Source organism: Chelonoidis abingdonii, chromosome 6 (assembly GCF_003597395.2).
Source record: "Chelonoidis abingdonii isolate Lonesome George chromosome 6, CheloAbing_2.0, whole genome shotgun sequence".
In the NCBI taxonomy this organism is placed as follows: Eukaryota; Metazoa; Chordata; order Testudines; family Testudinidae; genus Chelonoidis; species Chelonoidis abingdonii.
This window is the reverse complement of record NC_133774.1, coordinates 109,650,929-109,676,250: the sequence shown is the minus strand read 5'-3', so window position 1 is coordinate 109,676,250 and position 25,322 is coordinate 109,650,929. Positions and strand designations below refer to the sequence as shown.

Genomic DNA, 25,322 nt, shown 5'->3' with positions numbered 1-25,322 from the left:
CTTTAATTTTAAAAACAAAACAAAAAGAACCCCTTGCTAAAACTATGGTTTTCTGTCAAACCACAACATAATTTACCTTCTAGTGCAAAAGGATTGTAAACTCTCCAGAACAGGTGTGGCTGTTGAGGACTCCCCCAAGTCATTGGTGTTGTTCTATTGAATCTCTATATCCCTCTCTGGAGTATAAAAATAATCTAATTTATCCAAACCCAGGTGTGAAACATGTTCACAGTTGCAAAAAAATGTTAAGACTTATTTTTTTACCATGTTCAGGAACCATGTTTTAGTCTAGGTATTGAGCATGGTAAATGTATTTACAGGTAGAAGGATTAGAACCATGACTCTATAAAGGGGCTATGAGATTGCTTCCCATCCCAGCAGGCAATTAGAAAGTGTTACATGACACATTTGGGCCACAACTGTGTTTCACAGCTGTGTTTGCATGTGGTTATTTATATGCAGTAGTGTAGATGCAGGCTTTCAGCATCTCCTAGTGATGAGCTGCCAGAGTTATCTGGATTTACACAAGATCCCACGGCTATCTGGCTGGACCTCCAATCTATTGCTCTTCTAGTCTCACTTACTAGTATGCTTGTAGGTCACTACTCCAGAGACAATGTCCACTTGGGAGAAGCGATCCATGACGATACCAGCTTTCCTCACAACCCCATAGTAGGGCTGTCGAGCCAGCATGAAAGTCAGTTTCATGTCATCGCTGTCTGCGTCAGTGGCATAAATGTACTGTGAGGTGATGACCACTTCCTCACCCTCTGGACATTGTACTAGAGGAATGAGGCCATCTTTCATGATAGGTGGCTCATCATTTACAGGTAGTACCTAAACAGAAAAACATACACAGTTTCACGTTAAGTACACATCATTTGTCCTTGCAAGCACAGTTCACTGGGAGGAAACATGGGGCATGCTCAAGTAAAGTGAATGATTAGACTTTCAGATGTAGAAAATAGGCAAAAAAATTGAATAAATTACATGCATCTACTAAAAAAAAAAAAGACAGAGGCAGATGGGAAATACTGAAAGGCTAAATAAATAAACAAACAAATGAAAAGGCAAACAAAATTTAAGAAACCGGTCTTAGCTCAGGCTGTATGCACTATTAAGCATTGTATACTAAATTAGTGACAGCCAATCTTTATTTTATAATGGAATTAAATCCTGGGTCCTTCATTTAAGAGGATCTCACAATAAAGTCAAAATAGTCTGACTGAAATTAATGGGAATTTTGTCTGACTAAGGACTAAGGAAACGCAGCAGGATTCAGTCAGCCCCATGAATACATTTTTATCTGAAGCAGCAGTGCCATTCATAACCCATCAGAAAACGAATGCATGCTGCAATGCATCTTTGATAGGGCACGGATAGGGACCTCTGGACTTAAAAGACAGATCCTGATAACTTGTGGCCGGGGTGGAAATCAAGGAGTATAGGCCTGGCATTTTGGGCCAAGTTCACTACTGGTCTAAGCCAGTGCAACTCCATTGATTTCAGTGGAGATGCATCAGTGTACACCACTGGTGAATTTGGCTTTTCAACTTTATATAGTTGGGAGTTTACCACAGGGGAAGGAAAATTAGGAGTTTTCCAACTAACATTCTGGGGTTTTATAAACCTTCAAGTTGTATAACAAAAACTGTATGAAACTCAGATGATGCTCTTTTATGGATTACGCAAAAAGAAAGAGGAAAAAAAGAGAAAAAATCCGAGAAAAAATCCAAACTACACCTACGATGGTCTAATGGTTAGCACCAGATACTGGCAATCGGGACACTGTCGGCTGAATTTCTAACCCTGATGATTGTAAAGAAAAGCTTGAAAATGTGCCCTGAGTCTGACTTCAGCTTTCAAAACACTGACAGTAAATAAAAAGAGCCCTATATGTATTTTTAAAAAATCTTATAATTTTAAAGCCAGTCTCAAGATTCTCGGGGGCCACAGCTCATGATTTTTGAGCACTTGGGACAGCAACACTGCAAAATCTCACACATGTGATTTTCTGTTGCTAGTGGGATGCTGTGTGATCACGAACTGGAGCATGATTTGGAGGGGTGAGGGTTTACTAGATGATCTCTCTACTAACAGGTGGCCCACCCTATGAAAATGTTTGGCAACTGTGGTTTTAGGGAATTGCTGAGACTGATTCTAGTTCTTCTCTAGCAACTGTGCTTTAATATTATCTAGCACATAAATACACATGGCTTCAGCACTCCAGGCACTTCTGCATATTTTTGCCCTGTAACTGGGCAGCTTGCCTCGTTAAGGACTAGAGGTTTGGGGCCAGCCAACCCTTCTTACTAAGATGGCACAACTGAGCAGGGATCCCGTGATTCCCCAATAAAAGCAGTGGGAAACTGCAGACAGAGGAGGGATGTTCAGAGGAAGCTGTGGCAAAGACTGCAGAAGAGCTTGAGTGAGCAGGCTGAAGGTCAGGGACAGCAGATTCCATGGAAGTAGAAAAAATATCCAGCCACGTAGGGCTGAGAATGGCCTGTCAAGGCTGGGAAAAGCTCCAGAGAGCAAACCCCAGGGAAATTAAGAAGCCTCAGGACAGAGTTTTGGAACTTTGTCTTATGCCAATAAATTGGACCCTGGTAGAAAGGGCATTATTGAACAAAAAAGCTTGTGTGGAGTTTTTTAAAGAAGCCCTTTAATGGGGGAAACTGAAGTAGGGCACTGAAGAGCCATCTCTGGCCATAAGGGGGCGCTCTGGGGGAGGTTGCATGATGATACATCCTTTATCTTTATAAATACAAAGTACAAAGATCTTAGAGGGACTCTGTCAGATCAAGTCCAGTCTCAAATTTAGGTTTTGTAGAAACAAACATTTACAAAACCTAATGGTCAAAAGCTTTTGTGATTTTTTGTTAATTCCAATGAAAACATATTTGTTTAAAAACTTCATTGCTGTTTTTGCAAGCCAAGCCAAGCCAAGCATTCTGTGGAGTTATTAGGAACACAAATATGGAAGGAAAGTTTGTTTTTAAAAAAATAAAGAATGTCACTTTGCTGTGTCCCTCTGAGTGTGGAATTTATATCTTCAGAAAGAAAACTCTCTTTCACTAATCTGACACACGTGCCATGTTTAATTCTGGGGATTAATTCCTGACAGTAGTGGCTAAGTAGGAGCAGGTGCAGATGTCTCGTCACTTGTACCTGCCAAATTTTCTCTCTAACCAATATTGTCACATAACCTCCAAAGCGAACAGCAAAAAGCCCATCTAGTCTAACTCCTTCCAATTTCTGAGGAGCTCTGAAGGCTCTCAGAACTGATACATTATCATTTTCTATGTGGATGAATGCCCTCATGAGTACAAACAAGGAGCAACACACTGACCTTGACCTGTAGGACAAACTCTAAAGAATTAATGCCATCTGTGGCTGCAAAGACGATGTCATCATGCAGAGTCTCAGAGCCATCATGCTGATACCTGTGGGAATTAAGTTCTGCACTAATTTCACATGGACAATATGTGTCTGCATCAAGAAGAACAGCAAGCATTGCAGGACAATACTGCCCAACTACCCATCACAATACAACATAGTTTCCTGACTCAGTTTTACGGCCTGCTCAGATGTGGCAGTTCATTCACCATGTGGTGGAGATATAATATTTTTAATGCAAACTTAAGAATCTGCAGAGAACATTGTAGGCCAATGTAGGCCAGCTGGTGTACATTTGTTGAGCTCCATTGGGGTCAAGCTTTGCCAACTCACACAAACTGAGGATCTTGGAATTTAACACCAGTTTGATGGTGAGAATGAATAGTAACAAAACTAAAAGCAGGACTTTTTCTCACCTGACTTTTAATGTGTGCAAGTCCTGGCAGGTGAACCTGTCACCTTTGTGCATAGGAAATCCATCCAGTTCTACCATTCCATGCAGTGGCTGCCTCTGAAGGTAGATGTGGAGGTTCTCCTGTTTTGTGTCCATATCTGACATCAGAATATGGCTCCCTGTAATGGTGCACAGTCCCCCTTCTTTCACTTTCAAGTTATTTGTAAATACCTGAACAGAAGGGAAGAGATGAATTACCATTTCCCTCTGCACCTTTAAATTTGAACTAGAAAGAGCTTTTGGGTTTAAAAGATGAAACACAATAAATATCAAAACATCAAAGGCATAACTCATCTGTCATATGCTGGGAGGATGTAAGGAACTTACCACAACACAGAGCTAATATCGGCTCCAGCCACCAATCAGTAACAGATGGATCATTACAGCAGTATTCTATCTGTTTAGTAAAACCATATTAATATGCAGAGATTCACACCCTCCTTCCCTCCCACACACACACACACACACACACTTCCCACCCACATACGTACCTCTGGAGCTTGATTGTCCACTGGAAGAACTGTAATATTAAAACAGATCCTATACAAAGTGCCTCCATGCTGATTACTGACTGAAAAAACAAACTGGACATGCTGAGGTTCAGGCCCAATGTCCTGGATAGGGGGCATATAGGCAACTTTCATATAGTTCACAGCATGCTGCAAAAAGTGAGGAAAAAAGAAAGAAAGAAAAAAGGGAAACTGTCATTTAAAATCTTAAGGTACGTTTTCAGAAGGATGACCTTTTCTTTGGGTATGATCTGTGCCCACAAAATTCCCTTCTGAATCTTTGCACACACATTTCAACTACTGGCACAAATTTGAGTATCTGCACCTCTAACTATGAATTAGCTAGATAGAAATGCAAAGACCCAGATTTGTGGAGGTGCAATTTACAACTGGAAACAGAAAATGGGGGCCTCAGCCTGGATGAGGTATGCCATCTTCCAAACCCTTTTTATACAATGACTTTTAAATAATCACAGTCAAAGTGTAGCTTTTAATACTATATTCACTACAGCATCTGTACATCTCTGAATTCCAGAGATCTCTGAATTTGTCATTAGCAATATTTATTAATTACACATCCTTTGTTTACTCAAATCACAACAAGATACTAAAGCATACTCAAACTATCAGCAAAGTGTCCCATCCAGAAACTGATCTTATGCACCTGACTGAGTAGTTCAGGACTCCAATTAGAAGGCTATAAGGAAAACTGCTTTTGCAACATTAACCATACAGTAAATTGTAATGGCCAGGCAGTTTATAAATGTTAATAAGAATGGGATTTATTGAACTACAGCATAATGAAAAACAGCAACACGGATGATAATTGTGGATGAGACCAATCTGGGAGGGATTGCAAGTGCTTTGGAGGATTGGATCAGAATTCAAAATGATCTGGACAAACTGGAGAAATGGTCTGAAGTAAATAGGATGAAATTCAATAAGGACAAATGCAAAGTACTCCACTTAGGAAGGAACAGTCAATTGCACGCATACAAAATGGGAAATGAATGCCTTGGAAAGAGTACTGCAGAAAGGGATCTGGGGGTCATAGTGGACCACAAGCTAAATATGAGTCAACAGTGTAACACTGTTGCAAAAAAAGCAAACATCATTCTGGGATGTATTAGCAGGAGTGTTGTAAGCAAAACATGAGAAATAACTCTTCCTCTCCTCTCCGTGCTGTTTAGGCTTCAATTGGAGTATTGTGTCCAGTTCTGGGCACCACTTTTCAGGAAAGATTGAATTTTGTCCAATTTGTCCATGAGAAGGCAACAAAAATGATTAACGCTCTAGAAAACATGACCTGTGAGGGAAGATTTTAAAAATTGGGGTTTTTTTAGTCTGGAAAAGAGAAGATTGAGGATGGACATGATAACAGTTTCCAAGTACATAAAAGGTTGTTACAAGGAGGAGGGAGAAAAAATGTTCTTCTTAACCTCTAAGGATGGGACAAGAAGCAATGGGCTTAAATTACAGCAAGGGAGGTTTTAAGTTGGACATTAGGAAAAACTTCCTAACTGTCAGAGTGGTTAAGCACTGGAATAAATTGCCTAGGGTGGTTATGGAATCTCCATCATCGGAAATTTTTAAAAGCAGGTTAGACAAACACCTGCCAGGGATGGTCTAGATAATCTTAGTCTTGCCATGAGTGCAGGGGAATGGACTAGATGACCTCTTGAGGTCCCTTCCAATCCTATGATTCTATTAAATTATTTAAAATTAAAACAAAAATGTGGATGCACAGAACTACTCCAACGGAATTCAGCCAAAGTGAAAGAATCTTAGAGGCGATAAGAAATCAGACTGATAGGGCTTTGCAAAACCCAAACCATGTCCAGGCTGAACCCTTCGCCTGACATTATGCCCAACTCAGGTCAAATATTTGGAGACAAATTCAGCCCTAATACAAGCAAGTGCAACTACTTTTGGTCTCAGTAGGAGCTATGTCTACTTATGCGAAGAGTGCAATCATGGTAGACACTTCTTTAAAAATATGAATTGAGTTAGCTGAATTTTGAATTTGTTAAACTGAGATAGTGATAGTACTGGCTAAGCTTGGATTCCATTTCTAAGCCTCATGACTATCTGAAAGGAAGTAACTTAAGGAAAAATGACAGCACCACTGGAGCCAGTTCTTAAACAGGGTGTGGTTCCAGTATGGAATCACTTAGTAACAAACCTGAGTGAATGATCTCAGTGCTGGAGCAGAAGGATCCTTGACTAGCTTGGGGATGCTGTCCACCATAAACAACTTCCCAGCATCAGAGGGGCTGTACAAAGACACACACACACTATGCGCTGATTAGCAAAACTTCTAATTCAGGAGAAAAAATCATACAATTCAATCTTGTGCTGGAACCCCACCAACCAACCACTAGCTGCATAGAAATAAAATTAATTTACTTTTCTTTTTTCATTATCATAAATGTCTTTATTATGGATTTTAACCTGGGACAGAAAACTGAACAAAGGAATCATGAGCCATGGACTGACCACCAAAAAGTAACACATACTTTACAATGAACAAAGTCCTGGGTTCCACACCAAAGTGTCCCCACAGATTTCAGGCACTTTGATGATTTACACTGGCTGAGAATCTGGCCCTTCACATACCTATCACTTGATATTTGCCTTTTTCTTTAGATAAAAGAAATTCTATGTTACATCAAATTCTTTAAATTTTTCAGAGGCTCATTTGAACCAATTTCTGACAACTCAACTTTCTCGTCTTTTAAAAGTGAGACACAAGAACTTTTCCACCTCCTAAGGACCAATCTCTTGGCACAACAAAAGGCAAAGGCCACTCATTTATTTTTTCAAAATAACTTGTCCCGTGTATTGAAGATAAATCATACAGCAAAAATAATTGATAAAATTGAAAACATGGAAACAGAATTTTCCAATACTGGGACTCTGCCAAACAACGTGCATCAGAATTACAAATCTCTTATTTTAATTTTTATATACACACAAAAAGCCCCTCCAAAAAGGCCATTTATTTGCTTTGGGAGCTTCAGCATGATCCCTACAGGCTATTTAGTTTAACTTCTTACAAACAACTTCTGCCATTTTCTTTGCAAGGCCTTTAAAAATACTTGATCCACTCCAAAGTCATGGTTTTATTAAGATGACTTAAACTCTTCACATTATTACAGTTATTAGAAAGATCTCATTCACACCTTATGGAACAGTTTGGACCCACTTTTTTCGGTCTTGAGTATATCGACTTCATATCATACATGCATATTAAAAGGCCCATCTCCCTCCTGTTATCCTCAACACCTGGCTTCTGAGTTCTCTCCTGCCCACTATAGGCTTTAGCTGCAGTTCTTTTGATTAGCCCGCAGCCTTGTTCAAGGCTATTAACCATGTGCCCACCTGACAGATAATCATACCACTAAGTTACAGATTGACTCTCTGCTGGCCTGGCGCAAACCAGAAAAGTGTTGATCCCCAGCCCGAGTTACACAATGGTAGTAAGAAAAACTCTTTCCTCTTGGTAAATTGGAGAAGGTACTGGTGCTGAACTCACCAAATGGGCCACCAACCATCCAATGGGCCACAGTGAAATACAAGATGAAGTCAAACAAAATAAAAAGCATTGGGTCTGTCTGTTCTCTGCCTCTCTCTTTTAACCACTTGATGTTGCCCCTCACATCCTGTTGCTTTAGTATTTGATCCACATGATTATTAACACACTACGTCCTGGTCCTGCAACTTGCTGCACATAGGCAGGCCCATGCATGCAGGATTGGGAACTTAGTGTGTGCACCCAGGCAACAGCCTTACTTTGCCACCAACACTTCTTCTGCCACTTGGTGCCTGCCCATCTCCTGTGATGAGGAGTGTACATTCACTTTCACATACCCATGAGTAGAAGAGAAAAATGGGGAGGTGGTTACTGTGTAGATGAGTTCTCTCTCTTGTGCTTCCATGTCTATGAAATGGAGATGTTTCTTAGTTAGATGAGCTATCTTGGTTTCCTCGACAGTGAGGTGACGGGTAACCCCAGAAGCTTCTTTTGGAAGCTGATCATCCACTGGAATAATGTGCACTATCACCACCTAGAGTAAAGAATACAGAAAAATATCATAGGGTTGGTAGAATGCTGGAAACACACTAAATGTTCTTAGAATCATGCTTAAAGGAACCCACCAGAGTTAATTTACTTCATATTTAAAATACTTGAACAAATCTTTTAAAATGGAAGTACATTTTTTCATTTAATTTTTCCTCCATCATTCATACAATTGTAATATTGGTTATTCTTCCTTATTATTTGTTTGAGGACTTTACAATCAGAGCTGGTTAAAACTCTGAATTTCTGTTTCGTGGGAGATTTTGATATTTCAAAATTTCTTTTCATTCTCATTTGAAACTAAAAAATTTTTTTTGAAATTTCCTGCATACCAGAAACAGAAGACAAAATATTTCAACCAGTAGTAAGTAGCAGCTGCCCTTAATGATTTTATATATTCTGTTATTTTTATTTTACTTTTAAACTATTACATTGTCATGAAATAATGTAAAAATAATAAAAATAATATAAAAGTAAAAAACTTTTTTAAAAATCCTAACATTTTAAAATTCAGAAATGGAAATTTGGAAATCAGAAACGGAATTCCAAAATGATTTTTTTGTTCTGAAGCAAGAATTCAAAATGGTCATATTTTTCAAAATGTTTCAATTTAGATAAAAGCAACATTTTCCATCAAAAGCACATTTTGAGAAAAAATTCTAACCAGCTCTACTTACAGTTTCACTGTTTTGTTACTCTAGGGTTGTGCAGAAGCACTGGTTGTCAAATATATCTTAAGGATAGGAGGGGACTGTACCTATTTTTTGAAACATCCACACAGAAAAATAACTGATGGACTAATGTATCATATACAACAGAAATATACAGGAGGGCACATTTTAAATTCACAAATCTTAGCAGTGTACCTCTAAAGTCAAGGAAATATTAAATTCAGTCAGCTCAATCCTCAGGAGGTACAAATCTATTGACTTCAGAGTGGCTACTGCCAGTTAGTTCTAGCTGAGGATCAAGCCCTTAGAATGAATTTGGCCTTTCATTTTAACCCCTGATACAATCTCCATTAACACCTTTGAGACCTAACAATATTCTCCTGTCAGACAAAAATTAAAGAAAATAGGGTTGCTGAGTTATAAATGAAGAGAGAATTTGATCTGGAGAATTTTATTATTGGCAATAATGTGCACACAGAAAAGGATGCAGATTGGTTTTCACATCCTAGGCTGTGCTTTTGGGACTGGCAGTTAGAAAGAGGGAAAAATCTCAAGATTTTCAACAATCCAATGTAGGAAGGTATGCTGGTGTCCAGACATTTACTCCACACTCTGCAAGAAATCTTCAAACGTAATACCTGTGGCTCTGAGAGATTGGGAGGGTCATGGCTATCACACAGGACAAACTCAAGGGAATCCTCAAATATTTCTCCTCCTAAGTGATGGTAATAAATTAGTCCATTAAACAGATCTCTCTGAAGGAAGCCAGTGACAGGATACCCTGTTGAATCAAAGAATAAAAGAAAGCACATTTCATAGAACTGTTTATAATTTTAATCACTGGTAAATTTGATCATCTTGATCCTCATAAAGAAGAGACCTGTTATATGGTTTCTCTTCTTTCTCCAGTGCATCCACTGACAGAGATTTAAAATGCCATCTTTATATCAGAAACGTTGATAAAACTTCATAATTGTTCAATATGAAGTAAGAGTATTCCCAGTGATGGCTCTGAAGCCCAGTGGTGAGGGAAAAGGGTGAATTTATACAAATAAAAACTATCTAATTAATTTAGCAAAGGGATTCTCGGTCCAGGTATGGAATAAAAGACACCCCCATCCACCCCACTCTTGATTTAGCACCATCAGTGCCATCCTCTAATTTATAGCTTGGTAGGAATCATTGTAGCAAGAAAGTCCCTTGACCACTCATGTTGCTCTAACCAAGAAAGTACAACAGAAAAATATTCTTCAATTGAGAAAACTCTGGTTTAAATTCTGCTCTCGGTTACACCGACGTAAATCCAGAATAACTCCATTCAACTCAAAGGATTTACACCAAGGTAACTATGAGCACAGTTTGGTCCCCACAAAAGGAAGTTCATCTTCCTGTGGATTTCTTAGATTACCTATAAGGTTCGGCCCTGGTTTCTTCATGATTTCTCCAGCCTGTGGTGGTTTGGTAATATTAAAGAGTATGTAGTCATCACTGGAGTCCATGTCAGAAGCTTGAAGCAAGGAGCCCTGGATCAGAATGGTCTGCCCTTCATACAGTTCAATTACAACATTGCTGATCAGGAAAGGGGGGCTGTCATCTTTAGGCAGGATATTGATTGGAAACTTATGGCGAATACTGTGATGGCCATCAAAGATCCTAAATACCACAAAATCTTTTGTAGAGTCACTGTCATCATGGTGGTAATGAACAACCCCAGCCCTAAGGTCAGAGACCGTGAACATGAATCCTTTTTCTCCTGTCAAAACAATGAAAGACGACATTTCAAAGATGTGTAATTCAGCCTCAGTATGAATTTTATTGGGGGAGGGAAATGCATGTCTGAGTTAGAAAAACTCATTCAAAACCTATCTAAACAGAAAGTATTAACATGGTCCAGCATAGTTACTAAGCTATGTACTTTGCTAACAGTTACACAACTGTGGTGGCAAACACAACTCCCCACAAAGTCAATACCGTCATATAGATCATTTGAAGACATCAGTGTTTGCTATCTACCACTCTTTCTTAAAGCATCACTCACAGTTTATTTTAAGCCCAAAGATTATATGCTCTCTGATTACAGATCAATATTTCATTGTAGGCAAAAAGTAACATCCATTATTAACTATTATTATTTATTTGTACCTAGAGGTCCCAGACAGGGATAGAACCTCCATTGTACTCAGCACTATGTGCTCACACACAACTGTTCATTTAGGTAAAATGCCTTGAGGGTCAAATTCTGACTCTAGAGAGGGGATCTCTTCAAGGGCACAGAGGCTGAATACTCTCCTACTTCAAGGCTATGGAGCACCAGCACAGCCATCCCCAGCTGCAATAGCATTTCCAGACCCTGAAATTCCCTACTGGAGGAGGGTTTCCACCATAGCTGTGGATCCAATGGTTGTCCACACACAATGCCCCACAAAAAACTCCTTGTGTGGTGGCACAGAGAGAGCTGCATACAATACTGCTTTATAGTGCACAATAGGAGCAAAGTTCCCCTGTGGAGCCTCTCTCTCAACATCAGAGGGGTAGCCGTGTTAATCTGGATCTGTAAAAGCATGCATCCAACGAAGTGGGTATTCACCCATGAAAGCTTATGCTCCAATATGTCTGTTAGTCTATAAGGGCCACAGGACTCTGCTGCTCTCTCTCAACAGTTATCCCAGCTGCCATGCCATAGGACCATACCAGTTCCCAGGCTTCAGAAACTTTCTTTGCTCCATAAACAGGTCCTATGATTTGGCACTTAGTATTGCCAAATAATATGACATGGCATACTAAATAGTTGGTAGAAATGTTGACCCTAATTCAATGCCCACTGAGGTTAACAGGAGTCTTTCCATTGAATTCAGTGAGCATTGCCTTTATTAGTAATCCCTATCAAACTAGTTATGCTTAACTGGAATGCTAAACTCCAGGTTTGGATATCTAATCGACTTGTACAAGACAAAAAAAAATAAAAGATATATTGCTGAAAAGTTTATTGAAGGCAAGATTGTGGATTGCCCTGTGTGCCCATGGAATGGAGTTACTAGCATTGCTGGGAGAGCAACTTCTGTGAGCCAGATACATCTGGCTGCACAGGTGTGTGGGAGGGAAAGGACCGGAGTACGGGAAGAGCATTGACTCTACCTCCCAGCATGCCAGTTGGTGCATCTCCAGTGTACAGGGAAATGTAATCTGCTCCAGGTAAAGGGCTGAATCAGAACACCTACTCCCCCGAAGCAAGGAGGGAACCAGGGACCAGACTGTGATTCTGAGTCCCAATTCTCTGTTTGGGTGCTGAGGCAGTACAGCTGCACTTGTCTTACTCATTGCTAATGGTAAATCCACAGCCCAGCCCTGAAATTTATATATTAAAGGGAATTCTGTGAAGTAATTATTTGTAAAACCACAACAACACATATGATGGAAGACTCCAGAGAACAACTTGCTGGAATACAAGATATATCCTTTTGGATAGTTTATGTATTGTCTCTTTCTTTTATTTTCCTTTTTTAATATTTACCTTATTGTCTTCCACATATGTGTTTAGATCTCATTTATATTTTTGCATATCTGAAAATTCAATAACATTTTTAAAAGTTTAATGATTTTTCTTTTATTTCAACCACAGGATGGATTTCTTTTACTTAAACATTTTCTCAAACACAACAGCATTGTGCTAGTGCATAAAAACCAGGAAGTAAAACTGACGATCACAATGAAAATGAAACAGGGCAGTCTCATTTCATTGTCAAGTCTAGTAAAATGTAAAAATGTATCACAAATAGCAACGTAGCATAAATAGAGAAAAATCACTTTGATCTTTAAAATTCTTTAAGTTTTATAATCAAAGCTATTAATAAAAGAAGAAAGGATTTTTAAGGGTATGACTATTATATTGATAATGTTTCTTTTTGCTCCAAAGAAACCACTTTAACAGATTCCTCACTCTGATCATACTCATCCATCGAGCCACACTAATGTAAAAATTGTGTTAACGGAATACAGAATTAGGCCCTATGTTTTTAAAGTAAAAAACTATTCCTCTGCACTTACTGGTATAAGGAATGCTTAAGAATATTGTAATAGTATGCAATAACATTCACTACATGAAAGATTATCACCCTGAAAAGTCAAATTTGGATTTGATTCACTGCAATATTGTAATGGAGTTTAGGTCCAAAATTTGATCTATTTATAAAAGTTTTTATAATCTGCTGGACAATAAGCTCCAGAGTCTAAATAATACCTATATTTACTTAGAAGCTTTCCTCAGTTAGCAAGCTCCACTATTCTTTAGCCACATCTTTAACACATTCGCGGCAAAGGAAAATAATTACATTTGAGCTAGGTCACGTTTCCTCAAATTGAGTGAATAGTTTATTGAGATTTAGTTTATTTCCTTAAATTCACTTCTTTTTAGAGGATTTTTTAAAAATACCCAGTCTTAATACTTCCCTCTACATTATTATTATTCAACAGCAGCAGAAGTAGCCGGACAGCAGAGGGAGCAAAATTGTTAGGTAACAAACAGTAACAGTAACAAAACTGCTCCTAAAATAGCATTAATGGAACTAAAGCCATCATCGAAGGTGCTTTTGATAAATAGGAAAGGAAGAAATCCGTGCAGAGCAGTTCTAGTTTTTGCTCCCTCTATTCAAATGCTGTTAATTGAAACCTTGTATAGAACATAGTTGCAAAATCTTTTAAATCAGACACTGTTCAGTCATTTAGATCTTTGTGCCTATCAGTTAACCATCTACAGAGCTTTTCTGTTTAATGTATTTTTATTATATAACATAACAGAGAGAGAGCGCAAGTGTGTCAGCAAAGGGAATAAACTCAAACAATTGTTTATATATAAAAAAAAAAAAAAAGGTAAAGATTGGGCCTTTCTATCAATCTTTTCCACCAGTGGGGCTCAAACCATATGGGATTTGGATCCAAACTAGTGTAAAAGTAGAATTAATTATATTGTAAAAATAAGAATGGATTAAAGAAATGTTGTATGTACCTTTAAGCAGAAATAAGAAATGTTGAAATACAGGTGCCAGGAAAAGAAACATTAGGCATAAACAAGGGTGCTAATGGCGAAACATTAACAGAAGATCGGTAATAGTTAAGTAAGGAAATAAGATATGCATGGCTAGCCCAGGTAAACTTATCAGATTCTGCTTCCTTTGTTATCTTGCTAAATGCTCCCCCCTTTTATCTGTATAAATAAGATAGTTTGTGTCTTGTATTGTGCTTACATTATCTGGGTGTATTAGCAGAGCGCTGTGCTAATAAAACAGAGTGGTCTGACAAACTGTGAGTCCTGAGTCTAACTTTGACGCTAGCCATGGTTTTGCTTTTGCTATTTTGGAAAAATAAAAACACCTCCAGTTTTGCTCTTCTCTACAAACAGCATAGAGCAGTATAACAACATATTGGCCCTTACTGTCCTCCCAGAGATATTGGTTTTACACTGGTGTAACTCCATAGACTTCAGTGGTCTTTAGACATCTCACTCCCAAAGATTTCGGTGAGAGGTAGGGACCTAATTACCTTGATGTATTCTACCTTTATTGGATCAAGTACAATACTTTGTTTCCAATCGCTAGAGAGGAAATGGCAATTTACCTCTTACAGTGAGACGTCCATGCTGTAAGCCGTCAACTGTGACCAAGCGAACACCTCTGATGTTGTCATTGTCCACTATTTGAAACTGTTGCCACGTGATTGGTCGGGACTGCCCTTCCAGGAGATCGAGGCCTGCAAAGAACAGAGACTAGGTTCAGCAAACCGTGTGTTTATAACTGGATGACATTCAAGGCTATCAAGTGTATCTATTGTAGTGCTTTGTGCAAATGGTCAGGAGAAAGAACAAATTAAATTCCATCAACATAATTGCTTCAAATAGGCATTTCAAAAATAACCTAAAGCCCTACTAGCAGCTTTCATTCCAGGCACCTTTACTTTAATCAATGCCCCTCAGATCTCTGTTACAGAGGAGTAAAACAGTTTGGTTCCCAGCTATCTAACAAACCAACTTCCTGCCTATGTACTTTCCTGACAGTAAATCAGCTAAGGTGTTCCTGTTGAGAGCTCATAGACTTGAATGTCCAGGAGATGGGAGGCTGGAGTTAGTGGAGTGCCTTTGGTTCTGGTATTCACTTCCTTTGTCAATGCACTAGAGCTCAAAGTTGGTTGACCTTCAAGGCACAGTGCATGGCCCAACTTTTTACTTAAGCAGGTTGGGTTAGATACATGGATACTTTTGTCTAAGGGTAGGCTGAGGACTGTTCTTCTCAATACACCCTTCTATCGTGACAGCACTGCTGCTACGGTCATCTTTGGTGTTAGAGATGGGTTGGCCACTGATGCAGTCTATCTCAGAGATCAAACTCACTGCTTGATTTCAAAGGAATAGCACTGATGTGAATTTGGTCCATGATGTGTTTTCAGATTACGTTCTTAACAGTAGCATAAATGTACTATAACAGTAGCATACATATTGCAACTAATGCATATTTATAAATATTAACATAAATTAATATATTAATATTGCCAAAACAGCAGATAAGGCTAGAAAAGTCACAGAACTCTCTGACACCACTTTTAACTCCCTCTCCAACAGAATCCATTGGCCTGATTTAAGACACAGATCATCCCCCAAAATAAGGCGGGTTCGCATACAAGGCAGTAGAGCTCTGACATGCTGCTCTGAGCAGTGTGTTAAGGGTGCCAGGCCAGGCCGGGGCCGAGGGGTTCAGTAAGGTGCAGAAGGTCTTGGGGGCAATCAGGGCTACCCCCCCAGGGTCTGGGGGGCAGGAGCTGTGGAAGGGCATTTTCGGGGGCCCCGCAGTCCCAGAGTGGCCATGGGGATTAGTGGGGGGCTGGGAGCAGCCCGCTCTGCTTCCCTCATCCTGGCCCCAGCCGTGTCGCCCGGTGGGGTGGGGGCTTGAGGGAAGGGATCCCCCTGCACTCACCAGCAGTGGCGGAAGCAGAGCAGCCTGGCCCCAGCACACTCCACTCCGCCAGCTCCCAACCACAGCGCTCTGCTTCCCGCCGTAGGTGAGTATGGGAGGGTGGCCTTTCCCCAATCTCCCCACACTCACCTGTGGTGGGAAGCAGAGTGACACGGCCCCAGCGTGCTATGCTTTCCTTGCCTAAGCCCCAGCCATGTCGCTGGGGGGTGGCTGGGGAAAGGTCCTGCACTCACCTGCGGCAGGAAGTGGAGCACCACGGCTGGGAGCGGGTGGAGTGGAGCGAGCTGGGGCTGGGCTGCTCCACTTCCTGCCGCTGCCGGTGACTGCCTGTCAGGGAGCGGGGGGGGGGGCACAGGGGTCAGAGCAGTCAGGGGACAGGGGGGTTGGGTGTCTCTGAAGGGGGCGGTCAGGGAACAAGGAATGGGTGGGGCTAAAGCAAGTTTGATATATCGTGGTCTCACCTATAACTTGGTGAGATCTTTTGTCTCCCAAGGACTGCATTATATAGGGGTAGAGGTGTATCTCCTGGGTTAGCTAAACCCACACTCATAGATTTTAAGGTAAAAAGGGGCCATTATGATCATCTAGTTTGACTTACTGCATAACACAGATCATAGCATTTTTCCAAGTGATTTCTACAGCAAGTTGTCATAAATAGATAGCTAAGGGTTAATGTTTCTTTTACCTGCAAAGGGAACCAAACACCTGACCAGAGGACCAATCAGGAAACCGGATTTTTAAAAGAAAGGGAGGGAACCTCAGGAGGGGTTTGGCTTGAGTGTCCTTGTCGTATTGGTTTTTCGGTATGAGAACAACTTTCTTTCTATCTCAATTCTTCTTATCTACCCTTACTACAGTTGTAAGTACAAAGGTAGCACAGCAATAGGCTGTTATCTGGCTTCGTTTGGGTATTGATACATGTGTTAGCTGTGCTGGATTGGTTTAACTTGCTATTTTGTTTGAATCAGACTGCGTTATTCCTAATTCTTATAAGTCAATTGCCCTGTATGAGCCTTTTTATGCAGAGTTGATTACTATGTAATGTCTGTCATTTTATATAATTTTTATCTTTTAGACTTGCTTGAGTTTTTTCTCTAGTACAGCTACGGAAGACAAACAAGGGGGGCGGAAATCTCTTTGTGTTAGCTTGACTAGTTTGAATGCATAGCTCAGGGGGAGGTAGATTTGCTCCCGCTCTGTTTGTATTCAAGTGAGGATAGTACTCGCAGTCTAGGCTAAACCAGGGAAGGGGGGAAGCTGGGCATGAGTAGAGGAGACCAGGGGCGCTCCTGGTCTTGTCGGGTCCCCAGGGATAGGTTGGGGCGACTTGGGGGTTGATCAGGAGCCATAATCTATTGTGGCAGCGGATCAGATTCCATAGCTCGGTAGTAGCTTGGAGTTCATGTTAGCTTTCTCAGTTATGAACGCTAAGGTCAGATCTGAAGTTAGGAAGCTATTAGATGGTGCAGGCAGCGGTGTTGAAGTAAAATCAGAACCAGTAAAGAATATGTAGTTTTCTTTCTTCCCTGCTAGGGGAGGAGAGAAAGGGTTGGGTTTTACGATAGTCAGAGAAAAAAAATTTTCTGCCTGCTCTTGGCAGCTTGCATTTTTTAGCAAAGAGTCATTAAGGAACCATTAGGGGACTTCGGTCTATTGTGAAGCAATAGATTCCAATTGGGGTCAAGTATCCCAGGCCAGCTACACACAGCAGTTAATAAAGTGGCTTTTTTTTGTTAAATTGCATATCAAAGAGCAGCCAGAGGAAAAATGAGTTGCTAGGCAGAATACAGGAGACCACAGAGAGCAGCGAATTCAGATAACAACACCAGAGGGCACCCACCAGACACAGAAACCATGAGTTCAAGGAAGACACACTCCAAGACAGCGAGCTAAGCGGAACTGTTGGAAAAAAACTCAAGACCTAGAAAATAAAACAAAGAAGAACAAATAATAACAGGCAGTCATAAAAAGAGACCCAAGAGCAAGGATTGGCTACAGCCAAAGAAAACAACAGGAGAAGATGGCAGCCCCAGAAACAGATAGAACTTCCAGAGGGAGATAACACACCAAGAAAGTGAGAGAGGGAACAAACAGCGAAGCGGATGAACTGGATTAGAACGACTAACATCAGACGAGCCCATCCTAACCCCTAGCGCCACTTGTTGTTCAACCGCACAAGAATGTCCCAACTACAAGGAGGTGATGACACCTGAGACCTTCTTAGAAAATTTTGAAATTGGCCTGTTTGTGGCTTACAAGATCCCTGAAGTCCAGCTACGTTGCTAGAAGCTGAGGGTCACACCTCTGTGGACCCTTTACCCAGACGTGGCGGCTGAAATGCAGGCGCACCAAATGAACGCATTTCTAAACTTTTTCAGCCAAGCGCCAGATCAGAATGGGATAAACGGATCACGGTCCATCGTCGGCTGGTCAGAACCATAAGTGGAAACCAGATGCGGTCATCCAACACGACTACTACGTTGGGAAGCATGAGACGCCTGGCATAGCGAGGAACAGGTTAACCTTTACAAGGAACTGCAGCCACTCTCAAATGGAGAGTTCTTGGATGGGTGTTCCTGAGACATAACATGGATACATTCCATAGATGGAAAACCAAACACTCTCACCTAGGCTGGGCGAGATATGGGCCAAAGGATGGAAGTGGCAGCAAGCAAGAAAGTACTGTAAGGGAGTTTGAAAACCCCAGGGGCACACGACAATAAACCCTACAACCGAGGAAACCCAAAACCCCACCTACAACCCATGAAGCCACATGACACCCTATCCTTCCACTCACCAGTCTTTCAGTAACTTACCTAACCTAGTGACCCGTTATCTGAGAAGATGCTATAAGTGTTCATGAAATGGACACATAAAGCCCAATTCCCAACAGGCCAACTGCCCGAACAACCCCACCCGGTACAAGTCATTACGACCCCATCACCCTAAATTCCCTGGCCCAGAATACCTCTCAAATCCCTTGGAGCGAGGGAAAATTGAGAGTGGGGCGAAAGAGGTACCGCGTGGAGACAACGGGAGACAAGTGTCAGCTATCCACCAATCTTTGTCGATCCCAAACTTATTCAACCCAACGGCCAATGGTGACCATTTACCCCTTTCATGTCACATAGCTGTGGACTTGGCTCTGCTGAACTGCTGTCCAGTTACAAAGGCTAGTCAGGAATGTGGCTTTTGCAGTCTATGACAATTTTCACCCATGCTACTGGTGGGACGACTTGGCCAACCAGGCTGACTGGGAAAAGTGGGAATGTTTATCCCCAGCCAACAACAGGCAAGCTTCGCAGACCCATTCCTGTTCCTGAGCCATCCTCAGGGAAACCCGTCTGTGTTACCAGATACCCAGACTGACGGTGTGGACGGATCCCATGCCACGGCTGACACAGCCACAGCAACCTCCAGCCAGGCCGGAACTGGAACAGCAACCCATTCACAGCACCAGCAGTGGCAACCCATCTTCCCCCAATGCGGAAGGGATCCAATGAGCTCTGAATGGCAGAGCAACAGACAACCATACCTCAAAGAGGACCTTTATGCCAGAGCCTGACATACCACCATGTGCCACCTGCAGAGACGGATTCACCTGCAACTTTGAAACACCCCAGCACCCTATAATCACTTCAGAGGACCAAGCCCGATCCTACAGGTCTGAGAAGAACTGGTGTCCCGCTCAGGGAACAGTTTCCCGGGACTGAGCAGGAGCAGATGACAACCTTCAGAAAGCTTGACTTACTGCATAACACAGATTCATAGATTTTTCTCCAAGTGATTCTACAACTCAAGTTCTGTAACTTCTTTAAGATATTACTTTAAACAGCAGGAGAGTATAGGCTGTGCAGTATTAATATAAAAGGCAGAGGGAATTTGTGGGAAAATAAAATAGAAGCAAGCAGGGCGGCTCTAGCGAATTTTGCAGCGCGAGCGAGCGTCCAGGTTGGCCTTCTGGGTTGCCTGTTGGAGGGCTCGCTGGTCCCACGCTCGCGTCCTGCGGGAGTCTCCGGAAGCTACATGGCCAGCGACCTTCCACAGGCAAGCTGCCGAGGGCAGCCCGCCGCGGCGCCTCGCGGCGCCGGCAGAGCGCCCTTACGCTTGCCGCCCCAGCATGCATTTTGCTTGCTAGCGGCTGAGCTCACCCTGGAGCAAGTTTTGGTGGTGAAAGAGTGACGCAAAGAGGGTGAAAATGTCGATGTGAGTGTCTTAAGCACAGAATATATTCATTTTCTCATATCCCCAATTTCTGCTTCTGTTACTTCATTTTCATTTCTGCTTCATTTCTGACATTTATGTTCTTAGCTTCTTGATCTGGCGTCATCTACCAAAAACCGAAGGAGAAGAAACAAACATTCAAACACACCCCACCACCCCAAACTTTTAGCTCGGTCAGACTGCGGATTCCCCCCCCCCCCCCCCAGCCCCCCCCCCCCCCCCCCCTACCCCCACCCCCCCCCCCCCCACCCCACCCACCCACCAGCCAATCCCCCCCCCCCCCCTCCCCCGCCGCTGCGCCGCGCGCACCCGCGCCGCCCACCCCACCCCCCCCCACCCCCCCACCCCCGCGCCGCCGGCGACCCCCCCCACCACCCCCCCCTCCCCAACCCCCCCCCCACCACAGCCCCCCCCCACCCCCCCCCCCCCCCCTCCACACCACCCCTCCCCCCCACCCCCCCCCCCCCCCCCCTCCAACCCCCACCCCCATGAAATACCACCACCCCCCCCCCTCCCCCCCCCCCCCACCCCCCCCCCCCCCAGCCCCCCCCCCCCCCCCCAGCCACCTCCCCCCCCCCCCCCCCCATCCACCCCCCTACCCTCCCCCCCCCCCCCACCCCCCCCCACCCCCCCCCATACCCACCCCCCCCCTCAACCCCCCCCTCACCTCATCACCACCCCCCCCCAAACTTCCAGCCTCGACCGCCAGAGATCCCCCATACCTGAACTTTGTACCTTCAACCCTTCTGCATCAACATACATTCAAGTAGCTAGAATTCACTCGTGAAATTCAATCTAACCTGCTCATTCCACTAGAACCGAAGTGAGCATTTTAATCATGTTTTCTGATGGAGATATGCACAGTGTTCTGTGGGAACTCCTTTCAAATTAGAGTCATGAACCTCTAACTCCACTGTTGTATAGAAAAGGACCATACCTTTGTTGATAAAAAAATCAGATGAAAATATCTTTGGCGTGACGAAAGTAATATGCAGCATGCAGATAATGCAAATTCTTGGCTTCAGAAGCTTTCAGATGGATTGGTATATGAAACCAACGAACAAATCTAAAGTATTCTGTATGTTATTTAGAATCCCCTAGTATTCTGTACCAGCTTATAGCTCCGTCTTCCGTCGTTGCTTGATGCTTTCAGTTAAGCAGGGAAATAACGATTAATATGAGTTGTAGTCATTCTATCATAATATGAGACAGGAAAGATACACATTTTAATTTTCACTAGGGGTACTATCTACAGAGATCTGCACATAATAAACTTGAGTTACATTTCCTTGCTCAGCTTCTCCTGTATTAAGTCTTCAGATCATCAATATGTAGAATAAAATGTGAAGAAATAAGTACAAGTTGTACAAAAACTAAGAATATGTTTTAAAGACAGTAAACGCACCTGGTCCTGGATTGTGAAGGTGAGCCCATTAGGCAGATTTTTTCTTCTGTTTCCTCAGACAGCTTGCTCATTACTACTTGAATTGCTGCTGAGAGTCCACAGATCCTGGTGAACTAAAACATGGATGCTGCTCCTTTTCAGTCTCTCGACTCGGACGCTCAATGCACGAGTTGCATCAACCTTTACCTGAGCTAGCACCTTGTCACTCATATTTTCCGTCGCCTATTCCTTCTTCTATCCATTGCCTCTGCTCTCTGCAGCTCGCTCCCATCCTCTTCGTTATATCTGTGCCACGTGTTAGATGAGCCCTTTCACGATCTCCTGTCCACCAACCATCTCCCGTGAAGTCTTTCTTTCTGGGATGCGAATCAACTCTCTTTTGAAATACATAATTTTTGTCTGATCTTGGTCTGCGTGCTCCCGATTTTGATTTAAATGCTTGTAATTGTAACACTAGTAACCGCTGCAAATATTTATATCAAAATTAAAATATCAAGGGAGCTTCATACAAAAATAACGTAACCCCCAATGGCACAGACCTGACATGAGAACACAGCTAAATACGTGGGACACCGGGTTATGTTGGCAGCGTTGGAAAAGATGAGCATTTTGCATTTGCGTTTAGATGTAAATATTATCTGTAATCTTAGTTCACAACTTTGGCATTTCTGATGTCAACAGATTGAGGGCAGGTCAATGTTTTTAAAAGCAAGCAGTAGTGCAGCTGAACCTCTCCAGCACTTCGAGTAGAGCGTTATCTACACCGACGAAAGAGCTTCTCTCCCATGAGCACAGTTAATTGACTTCAGTGACACGGCAGTAGCTAAGTTAAACAGAGAGAAAGCCCTCCGTGTGACGAGCATTGTCTATATTCAGGGATTATCAGGTACAAACTGGTTGTCAGGGGTGTGGATTTTTCCACCCAAGCAATGTAGTGTATACGCGATTTTAAAGGTGTAATGTAGACCTGCCTTTTAATAGGTAGTAAACAGCAAAAGAACAGCTGATTTGTGTTAGTTGAGGTAAACGGATGGTTCAGAATTAGTCGACCTAAATGAAGTACAGCTGGGCAGTATACTTAGCAGACACGTACATTAGATTCAAAAGAAATAATAATATATATAGGCTTGATTCTGATCTCACTTACACCAGCAAGAAACTTGCGTAATCCCACATGAAGTCGGTGGAGTTAACAGATGTAAAAACAGATGCATGAGTGGATCGGAAGCCTATTATCTGTAATTTACAAGAATTGCTGCTAGGTGCTAAGGTGAATGCAGTAAATAATGACTTCAGAATACGAGAATGTGCTCTTGTAGAACCAGAGGAAGAATGTATGAAATGTATGAAAGGAATCAGACTCAACAAATGATGGGCCGTTGATGAGAGAGATAGGATCCTTAGTAGAACATTTTGTCAGTCAAGGTTGAGCTCGTACAGTAGACTGAGCGGATATTTAGGGATCTCCGGTAGCCACCAGGGTCACAGGATTCTCTTTCATCGGGAGTCCCAGCAGTATACACAGCAGACTTCAAAAACAATTATAAAATATATCTTCATATTTTAGTGAAGTAGTTTCATATCAATAGAAAATTCATTTTGCTCATGTGCAGAGGGTAGCCGTGTTGTCTGAATCTGTAAAGCAGCAGAGACATCTGGGCACCTTTGACATTCATCTGACGAAGTGGTATATTCACCACGAAGCTCAATCCGATCAAAACGTCTGTTAGTCTATAAGGTGCCACAGGATTCTCTGCTGATTTTGCTCATAGATACCTATACAAATGAACAACATCTATTTACAACTTACTGAATGTAGAGGGGGAAAAATAAGAGGCTCTGTATGTCCCATTGGTTACCTCAATTCCTCCTTTCTGTTATGGACTGTGTTTGGAGCTGATATGCTATAAGCATCTCACTGAGATCTTTTCACGTGAAGGAGGTGATAGGCTCTCATGTTCTAACCGATGAGTGATGTAGCCTTGTGGGGTGGCTTGGTAATGTTGAACACTAGCACGGATTTGGGTGTTTCACTGTCTTCAGCATCCACCCGTTGTTGTTGTCATGGGTTCAAAATAAACTTGATCCACCTCCAGGATTGACATAGCCCTGAAGCAGCTACTGCGGATTTGGTTGGGAATGGGACCTTGATTTCGACAGGGAGCCATGCATGCTCTGTCTATGAAAGGAAAAAGAGTCAGGCAACAATTGTTCAAGTTTTATATGAACTATCAATACATTAGAAGCAAGAGGAAGACGAAGACGAGGTAGGGCGCTACTGCTCAGTGAGAGGAGAACGCTAACAGAAACTTCGAAATGGCAGAAATGCTAATGACTTCTTTGTTTCGTTCTTCACCAAGCAGTCTGAAGAGTCTAACATAGTGATGCTTATGGAAGGTGTTAGGTTTAGAAGATAAAATAAAAAAAAGAACAAGTTAAAAATCACTTAGAAAAGTTGATGCCTGCAAGTCACCAGGCCTTGATGAAAAGAGCATCTACGAATACTCAAGGAGCTCAATAGAGACCGCTATGCCTCAGCCACTTATCTTGGAAAATCATGGAAGCAGGAAGATGATCTCCGAAGACTGGAAAGGCAAAATATAGTGCCCATATTATAAAAAGGAAATGGAAAAACAACCCAGGAACACAGACAGTTAGTTTTAAACATACTATGCACGGAAGATAATGGAGCAATATAAGGAATCATCTCTGAAACACTTGGAGAGGTGGTAAGGTTGAGGGATAGGCCAGCATGGATTTGTAAAGACACAAATCGTGTACAAACCAATCTGATAAGCTTTCTGTGTGATAGGATGAGCGAGCGGCTTGGATAGTGGAGAGAGCGGTGGATGTGGTATAATCTAACTTAGTAACGCATTTGATACGGTGCTCGCATGATATTCTTATCAATAAATAGGCAACCATACCACTCTAGATGGGGTACAGAATAAGTGATGGCATAATGTGCTGGATATCTGTACTCAGAAAGTATTATTAATGGTTCCCAATCCTGACTGGAAAGCGTATACACAAGTGGGTCTCCCATAGGGCTGTTTTGGGACCGGCTCTGTTCAATTAATCTCACAACTGACTTACGGATGTCTGGCATAGAAACAGTACGCTTATCATAGTTTGCAGATGATACAAACGTGGAGGGATTGGCTAACTGCTTGGAGGACCGGGTTCATAATTCAAATGATCTGGACAAATTGAGAAATGGTCTGAGGTAAACGAGATAGAAGTTTAATAAGACAAAATGCAAGAGCTGCTCCATTCGAAGGAACAATTCAGTTGACAGCATACAGAATGGGAGGAGGAGCTAGTCGTAGGAAGGAGTATGGCGGAAAGAGATCTAGGGGTATAGTGGACCAAGCTAAAGTCTGAGTAACAGTTGTGAATGCTGTTTGCAAAAAAGAAATGTGATCTAGAGATGCATGTAACGATGTTGTTGGAACAGACTCGGAGAAGTTCATTTTGCCGCTCTACTCGTGCCACTGTTAAGCGCTCAACTGGAGTTGTGTCCATTCGGGCACGCATTTCAAGAAAGATGTGGAGAAAGTGGTAGGGGGTCCAAGAAGAGCAACAAGAATGATTAAGAGCTCTTGAGAACATGACCTATG

At 42.2% G+C, this 25,322-nt stretch overlaps 1 protein-coding gene across 4 annotated transcripts in view; it reads right to left on the bottom strand.

Annotated features, from left to right (window-relative positions):
• Positions 1-25,322, bottom strand: part of FREM1 (FRAS1 related extracellular matrix 1) — a 117,010-nt gene that overhangs the window by 54,236 nt on the left and 37,452 nt on the right. For all 4 annotated transcript variants that reach the window (XM_032776043.2, XM_032776051.2, XM_032776070.1 and 1 more), the window contains exons 8-16: positions 14,725-14,856; positions 10,523-10,867; positions 9,753-9,895; positions 8,233-8,429; positions 6,545-6,635; positions 4,345-4,512; positions 3,816-4,024; positions 3,353-3,446; positions 585-837 (exon numbers count right to left, since the gene is read on the bottom strand). In XM_032776043.2, the coding sequence (XP_032631934.1) occupies positions 585-837; positions 3,353-3,446; positions 3,816-4,024; positions 4,345-4,512; positions 6,545-6,635; positions 8,233-8,429; positions 9,753-9,895; positions 10,523-10,867; positions 14,725-14,856 (1,632 nt within the window). The remainder of the gene's footprint in view (positions 1-584; positions 838-3,352; positions 3,447-3,815; positions 4,025-4,344; positions 4,513-6,544; positions 6,636-8,232; positions 8,430-9,752; positions 9,896-10,522; positions 10,868-14,724; positions 14,857-25,322) is intronic.